A 7,732-nucleotide genomic window follows, 5' to 3' on the forward strand; every position below is an offset into this window, starting at 1 on the left:
CCCACAGAGCAGCTAAAACCTCTGAGCCCACAGAGCAGCTAAAACCCCTGAACCCACCAAGTAGCTAAAATCTCTGAACCCACAGAGCAGCTAAAACCTCTGAACCCACAAAGCAGCTAAAACCTCTGAACCCACAAAGCAGCTAAAACCTCTGAGCCCACAGAGCAGCTAAAACCTGTGAACCCACCAAGTAGCTAAAACCTCTGAAACCACAGAGCAGGTAAAACCTTTGAACCCACAGAGCAGCTAAAACCCCTGAACCCACAAAGCAGCTGAAACCTCTGAGCCCACAGAGCAGCTAAAACCTCCTGCAGATGAAAATCAGCCGATGGTTCAGAATTTTCATCATGTTTTGTGGTTTGTCTCAAACAAACTTGTCCATCTTGTTGCTGTTCAAAGTGGCCTCGCTCAGGATTTATTCAGTCTTTCTGAAGGTCTTTTAATGTTTATTTAAGTTTTTTACACTCCGGCTGCTTCATCACTCATTTTCAGCTGATGCAGCTGAATATTTTTCTTCTTGTTATGAATCGTTGAGTCATAAAAAGGCTCCTAGATTCAAAACTTAACCAGTTTGTGTCAAAATATAAAAAATAAAACGGTTAAATTTCATGTTGAGGGAGTGGCAGCTTGTTTTGAAACACAGCTAAAAATGTGCTGAAGAACCTGAAACTGAGGCAGAACAGTAGCTAAAATGTCAAATAAGCAACGTAAATGCAGAACGCCAAAAGTAGCAAAAACTTTTGTTAAAAGCTAAAAGTAATAAAAGACTACCTAAAAGTTACAGTAGCAACATAGTAACTACCAGCCAAAAGTAGCAAAAAAAAAAAAAAAAAAAAAAAAAAAAAAGCAAAAGAAAAGCTAGAAGCTGAAGTAAAAAAAGCAGCTAAAAATAGCAAAATGCTATCTAAAAGTAATATAAGATGACAAAAACAGAGCCAGTAGCTGAAACAGATTCAAAAGAGAACGTTTTTAAATGGAACATAACTCTTAATGTATTTTGGCTACTTTTAGCTTTTATCGAGTGTTTAGATACTTTTAGCTCCTTGCTTTCCCTTTGATAATTTCAGTTAGCCTTGTGTCACTTTTAGCTGCCTTTTTGAGCCCTAAGTGAGCATGTTGTTTCTTTTTTCTACTTTAGATTTTAGTTTGTATTTTTTTTTATAGCTAGCTATATGCTACTTTAGCAAAAATCTAGCCTAGACTATTTTACTTTTAGCAAGTGTTTTGCTACTTGTGGCTTTTAGCTAACCTTGTGACAATTTGAACATTTTTACATCAAAATCAAAAGTAGCTTTGTGCTACTTCTAGATATATTTTTGTTGATTTAGCATGTCATACCTTTAGCTAGTGTCTTGCTTCTCTTAGTTCAAAGTGAGTGCTTTGCCATTTTTAGCTACACTTTTACAACTTAAGCTTTCAGTTAGTATTTTTTATAGCTAACATTTTGCTACTTTAGCTTTTAGCTACACTGTATTTTAAATTTTAGCAAGTGTTTTTCTACTTGTAGCTTCTGGACTACTTTCTGATAATTTTATTTAACCTTTAGCTACTTTTAGCTACCCGTTGCTACTTTAGCTTTTAGCTAATCTTTCAATGCTTTTAAAGGGTTTTATGCATTTAAAGTGTGCTGTTTCTTTTAGCTTTAAAACTCAGTTTCAGCTTCTTCAGTAAATTTCAGCTGATATTCAGCGCAACATGGGAACAAGTTTTCTTTCAGCTTTACCTTCATCACCTGCCAGTTGTGTCTCCTCCTCTTCCTGTGGCGTCTCCTTCTCTTGTCCGTTCATCTGATCGTCCTGCAGGAGGCGCCCTCCCGTCTCCTCCTCGCCTGTGTCCTTCTCTTCCTCCTCTCCTGCCTCCTCCTCCTTCCCTCCATCCTTCTCGGACTCGGCCTCGCTGCTGGCGTCGCTCTCGGCGCTGAATCCCTCGTCCAGAGCCAGTTTCAGGGGGTGGGACTTCCTCTTGGAGGCGGGCCTCTCCGTTTCCTGTTCCTGCTCTGCTTCCTCCAGCCGGCGCTTCCTCGCGACGGGGCAGGCCAGGATGCTTATGAAACAGGAAGGGAAGGAAAAAGGAACTGGTTCATTAGAAGCAGAAGCTCCTCGAGCGTTCTGATGAAAATCATGCACCACGTTGGGTTCAAAGGGACGGACAAGCAGGAATCAGCTGTTTCAGGATGAAACGAAGCCTGGGGGTGGTGCCATGCTCGCTCAGCCACACATCAGAACCAATCTGGGCCAATTGAGCGGAACGTTTAATGAACAACGTGTATGGAGCGGCGGGCGAGGCAGCGGAGGGTGAAATCCAATAAACTCGCTCTTGTTCTCACCTGAGAGCTGCCGATCGACGATCTATAAACACCTGAAGTCGCCTGCTGAAGGAACATGAGCGAAAACACAGCGCTAAAATCTTCCCCCCAATAAAGAGCTGAGCCCCAAACCCCGAGTCTCACTGGGCCTCTGAGCAGGACGGCAGAGATGAGACGAACAAATGAGTTCATCTCATTTTACAAACTGCTGCTCTCACAAGCAGAGGAAGCTGCTTCACTTAGTTCATGATTTTTATTAAAACCACTGAAGAGGCGCCACAAAACATGATTTATTATTAATGAACTCATCATTAAATGTACTAATGAAGTGACCACTAGTACTAATGAACTAATGATGAACGTATCATGGGTTAATCATGAACTAATGATGATCTAATAATAAATTAGAGATGAAGAAGTGACATAAACTAATATACAGTTAACTTATTGTGAGCTAATCATGAACTAATGAACAATAAACCATATATGTACTAACAATGAACTGATGAACTATTGATAAACTAACAATGTAATAATGATGAGGTAACACAAAAGGAGGGATGAAGATACAAGTAACGATTAAGTGAAGATGCTCTAATCATACACTAACAATAAAATACCAAAGAACTAACAATGAACTAGTAATGAAGTTGCAAGTTAATATTAATGTAACAATGAACTAATCATGAGCTAATCACAAACTTATTCTAAGCTAATGATGAACTAATATTGAGCAATAAACTAAATATGTACAATGATGAACTAATAACGCGCTATTCATACAGCTACAAAGAAATAAGGTAAAAATAAAGTAATGATCTAATATTAAACTACTAATGAACTTGTGATGCAGTAGCAATTAACTAATATTGATGTAACAATGAGGTAATCTCAAATAATTAATTATTAGTAATAATTACTAATTAATTATGAGCTAATTGTGAAATAACAATGAACTAATCGTGAACTTATCATGAACTCATTACAAGCTAATAACTAATAATGAACTAATGAACAAACCATGAACTAATTACAAGTTAACGATGAACTCATCATGAGCTAATGATGAACTAATAATGAGCTAGTTATGAACAAATCATGAACTAATTCTAAGTTAATTATGAACTAATGATAAATTAATAAAAACTAATGCTGAATTAATGATGAACTAATAATAAACTAATGATGAACAATGTCTGTTAGAAAAATATCTCATGACCCACTGGACTGATTTTTTCAAAACATTCAGAAAGTGATCTCTGCGTGAAAATCTACAACTGATGATCGTTTGGAGTCAGTCCAATTCAAGATGGCTGCCACAGCCAACTGACCCATAAAGGAGTATGACTGTTAATTGAGCTGATTGAGCTCAAATCTGCTGTGGTAGTAGCTGAGCGTCTTCCTCAACATATTCTCAGAACACGGACATATAGAATAGATGCTTGTTTAACAACTATTGGAGTCAGCTGTGTCTGTTAGCGAAATATCTCATCAACCGCTGGACGAGTTTTATTCTCAGTGATGAATGGACGTCAAACACTGGAAGCCAACACAATTCAAGATGGCTGCCGCAGCTAATTTGTTAGCCTTTAGGGGGATGTCTGATGAAGCGGGCTTCGATGCTGTCGTTTTGCAACAAAAGACGATCTTGTGGCGGGCGATAAGCATTCCTTCATGGCTGCCATTTTTCGTTATCGGGGACCGCCTGCTAAGGCAGCACCTATTATTATCCACCTGACAGGGTTTCTTAACTTTATACCTTACTCTTCCGTCACCTTTAATGTGGCCTGAAACACAAGGTGTACCCCCACAAGTGTCATATCAAAACGACCGGCTCGTCACTGCCATGTGTGCTTTTACTTTTATTGACGTTTCGAGTTACCACGGCGACGTCATTTGCAAACAAAGACGCCATTCTTCTCATTCAAAATGCCTGATGGAAGTCAACAGCTAACTGCTATATCTCAACCAGAGCTGAAATTTGCTCTGGTCGTAGCTGAGAGCGAGTTTTCATACGACCCTAATGCAAATCAAAATACCAAGATGGCCTCCTGAGCTAAAAAGGAAAAATACTATAATCAGCTAATTTTAGAAATATTGAGCTAAAATTTTCTGTGGTCACAGCTAGACCTAGATAGATACGTTTCCTATCACATACTGAACCCAAGTCAAAAATACAAGATGGCCGCCTTGGCTAAAAGGTAAAAAAAATACGTTAACTCATCCATTTTTAGAACTATTCGGCTGAAATTTGGTACAGTGGTAACTGAGAGCGAACCCAAACACAAAGTACTGTCAAATGAAAAATTTAAATTGGCAGCAGCGTGGCAGCCCCCGTCAAAGTTTCTACTGTAAGCCTGCAGATGGAGGCCTGGGTTGAAGAGAGGAAGCAGAGGTGGAGGACAGACAGGGGGCGGGGGTGTGACCTGTCCTACCTGCGGTGTCGTGAGTATCTCCCACTGATATGGCCGGAGCCATTGCATCCAGGGGTGGGGCAGCTGGACGGGATGATGGAGGTTAGAGAGACGTTTCAGACACGAGACATTTCAGCAGCAGCAGCAATGACAAACACAGGCGGTAAAAAAAAAAAAGATCAAGCAGAACAAAGCAAAGACATGCACGCTGGGCGAACGTGTCACACGGATGCACATGCACAAAGGAGACGCGCACGCCGCCCAGCAGGCACACGTGATGCATGGATGCAGGTGGCGCCCGGGCGCTGTGATATTGTGCGTCGTACATCAACCCTGGCCTATATCCTGTTGGTGCGAGCGATACGGATCAGCCGGGACCTGCTGTAATTTCCCCTGCTCTCTTCACCATCATCATCATCATCACCATCGCTCCTGCTTCGGTTCGGGTTGCCATGACCCCTCAGGATGGCTCATTTCAATTCTCATCAACCTCCTCCTGCAGTGGCCCCATAATCCTCCAATTATCCTTTTTATTAATTTCACTTGTAAAAACTGGGGGGGGGGGGGGGACCAAAACACAAAACCTGCTCTTCTTCTCTCTTCTTGCTCTGTAGACGTCGCTTCAGCTCCACGTGTATTTATTACTGGGGCCACGTGTGAAGGCGGGCGATCATGTTTTGAACCTCAGGAGACGCCACGTCTACCGGTTCTACCGGGTCGCAGAGGTCCAGGAGACAAACCCAGACATCCCTCTTCCCAGCAACACCCTCTAAAGAACAACACATGAAACCAGAAGTTCTGAAACCTGTAGAGACTTCTCTGCATTGATGGAGTCTTTCCAGATGTTTCAGCTGCTCCTGCCAGAGGCACTAATGCACCCCCATACCATCAGAGAGGCAGGCTGTTAAACTGCGATCTGATAACGGTCTGGATGTTCCTCTCCTCTTTTGTACGGCGGACGTGGTGTTCATGGTTTCCAAACAGAATCCCAGATTTGGATCCGTCTAACCACAGAACCCACAGAACAGTTCTGGTCCGTTTGAAACGAGCCCTGGTTCAGAGAGGACGACATCGTTTGTGGATGGTGACAACATCTGGCTTCTTTGCTTGATAGAGCTTTAAGAAGCATTTGTGGATGAATTCTTTACAGATAGTGGAAGTGTTCCTGGACCCAGAACAGAACCAGACCTGGTTCTAATGCAGTGGCCTCAGAGGACCCGAAGATCAGGACCATCCAGTGATGACCTTCAGCCTCGACCTTTGAGATTTCTACAGCTTCTTCTAATCTGTTGATGATTTTATGAATGGTATTGTTTTTCTAATAAGAACTTTATTTTGAAATTGTTCCACTAGTTCTAGATGCAGTTTTCCAGACTCCTGAACCTCGGCCCATCTTTACTTCTTCTCCGTCTCCTTACTGACCTGTTGACACAGTTATTCATCAAGTGCTCCTCTAACAGCTCGTCTCAAAGTTTGAGATGTTCTGCCGCCATAAAATTTAAAATGTCTCAGTTTACTGCGTTCTGTTGTGAATAAGAGTCAGGTTTAGGAGATTTACAAATCATTGTGTTTTCTGGCCTCTCTCCGGGGGCCGCGTTTGGCCCATGAGCCGCTGGTTGATCCGATTGTTTCTTCACGGCAGGAAAAAGGGCTGAGAGTGAAATCAGCAGCAGCAGCCTGCTGGAGGCGCTGACCAGGAGCTGAGTGCTGATGATGGAAAATACAAACTAAGAATATTCAGCTATCGAGTCTACGAGTAGGGTGGGGGCTGGGGGGGCTGCACGGCGCAAACATAAAAGAAGTTCATGAAAGGGTTTCGCCACAAACATGAAGGTGTTTCCTTACCTCAGCTCTTGTCCTACGAGCTCAATAGCAGCTGAAACAGAGGGGGGGGGGGGGGGGGGGACAAGGAGGAGAACAAAGGTGAACGAGTGCTCAGAACGCCACGCTGCTGCTGAAAGAAACCCAGATCAATAAATCACAACCGAACACGAACCCCACGAGGGTTTCCTCACGGAGCGAGATCAGGAGGAAAACACACGCCCACGCCGCTCTGCACGGAAATATGCACAACGAACGTGCACAAATACAGACGCTAAGCACACACACACGCAGAACGCCTAAATCAGCCAAACTGCTTCAGAATAAAAGAGAATTAAACGCAGACTTCAGCAAGAAAACAGGATTAATTGTTCTCTCTTTAGTCTCATGGCTGGTAACACCAAGTGAAAAAGGGAAGAACTGCCTTCATCAGTAGAAAACAGCTCTTTCAGGGACGACTAACAGGAACTAACTTGGAAAACATAAATGAAGGCCGGCAGGCGGTGCGCCGCTCTGGGCCGGGTCGACCCGGACTCTGACGACCGGAGGAGACAACCCTGCTGTCGTGATCAGAAGAAGAGACATTTCAGTCGAGGCTCAGATACAAGGAGCAGACGTCAGGGAGACCCCGGGCTCGAGAGCAGAGAGAAAAACACACAGGTTGTTGTGTTTGTGTGAGTGTGTGTGTGTGAGTGTGTGTGTGTGTGTGTGTGTGTGAGTGTGTGTGTGTTATGTTTCTCCATCTTTCGTCATGCAGTGGGAAAAAAACTGAACGACTTCTTTCTCTGAACTGCCGCTCATCAAACATCAAACGTCCACCCAGGCGCTCGTGAGCTCAGAGAAAACACGGACAAACGTGCACAAAAACAGCCGTCCACGTGCGCTCGGCCTTAGACGACATGTCTGTGTCCAGACGAGGCAGGAGTGATGAGCCTTTGAACGTTTTCGGACACGCCGGTTTGCAGGAGGAGCAGATGAGTTTAGACTCAACGTTCAGGGAGACGAACATTTCTCTGAACGTTGATGAAGCGTTCTCTCTGTCGTCCGTTTTTCTGTCGTCCGTTCTCTCTGCCGTCCGTTTTTCTGCCGTCCGTTCTCTCTGCCGTCCGTTCTCTCTGCCGTCCGTTTTTCTGCCGTCCGTTCTCTCTGCCGTCCGTTTTTCTGCCGTCCGTTTCTCTGCCGTCCGTTTCTC

General features: G+C 43.5%; 1 protein-coding gene across 2 annotated transcripts in view; it reads right to left on the reverse strand.

The window, feature by feature from the left end:
* The window catches only part of LOC119417763 (myelin transcription factor 1), a gene marked incomplete at its 5' end in the record, with an annotated part of 39,171 nt that overhangs the window by 24,541 nt on the left and 6,898 nt on the right, over positions 1 to 7,732 (reverse strand). For both annotated transcript variants that reach the window (XM_037685046.1, XM_037685045.1), the window contains 3 exon segments: positions 1,724 to 2,043; positions 4,741 to 4,803; positions 6,565 to 6,595. In XM_037685046.1, coding sequence (XP_037540974.1) covers positions 1,724 to 2,043; positions 4,741 to 4,803; positions 6,565 to 6,595 — 414 coding nt within the window.

Source organism: Nematolebias whitei, chromosome 11 (assembly GCF_014905685.2).
Source record: "Nematolebias whitei isolate Nwh7 chromosome 11, NemWhi1, whole genome shotgun sequence".
Lineage (NCBI taxonomy): Eukaryota > Metazoa > Chordata > Actinopteri > Cyprinodontiformes > Rivulidae > Nematolebias > Nematolebias whitei.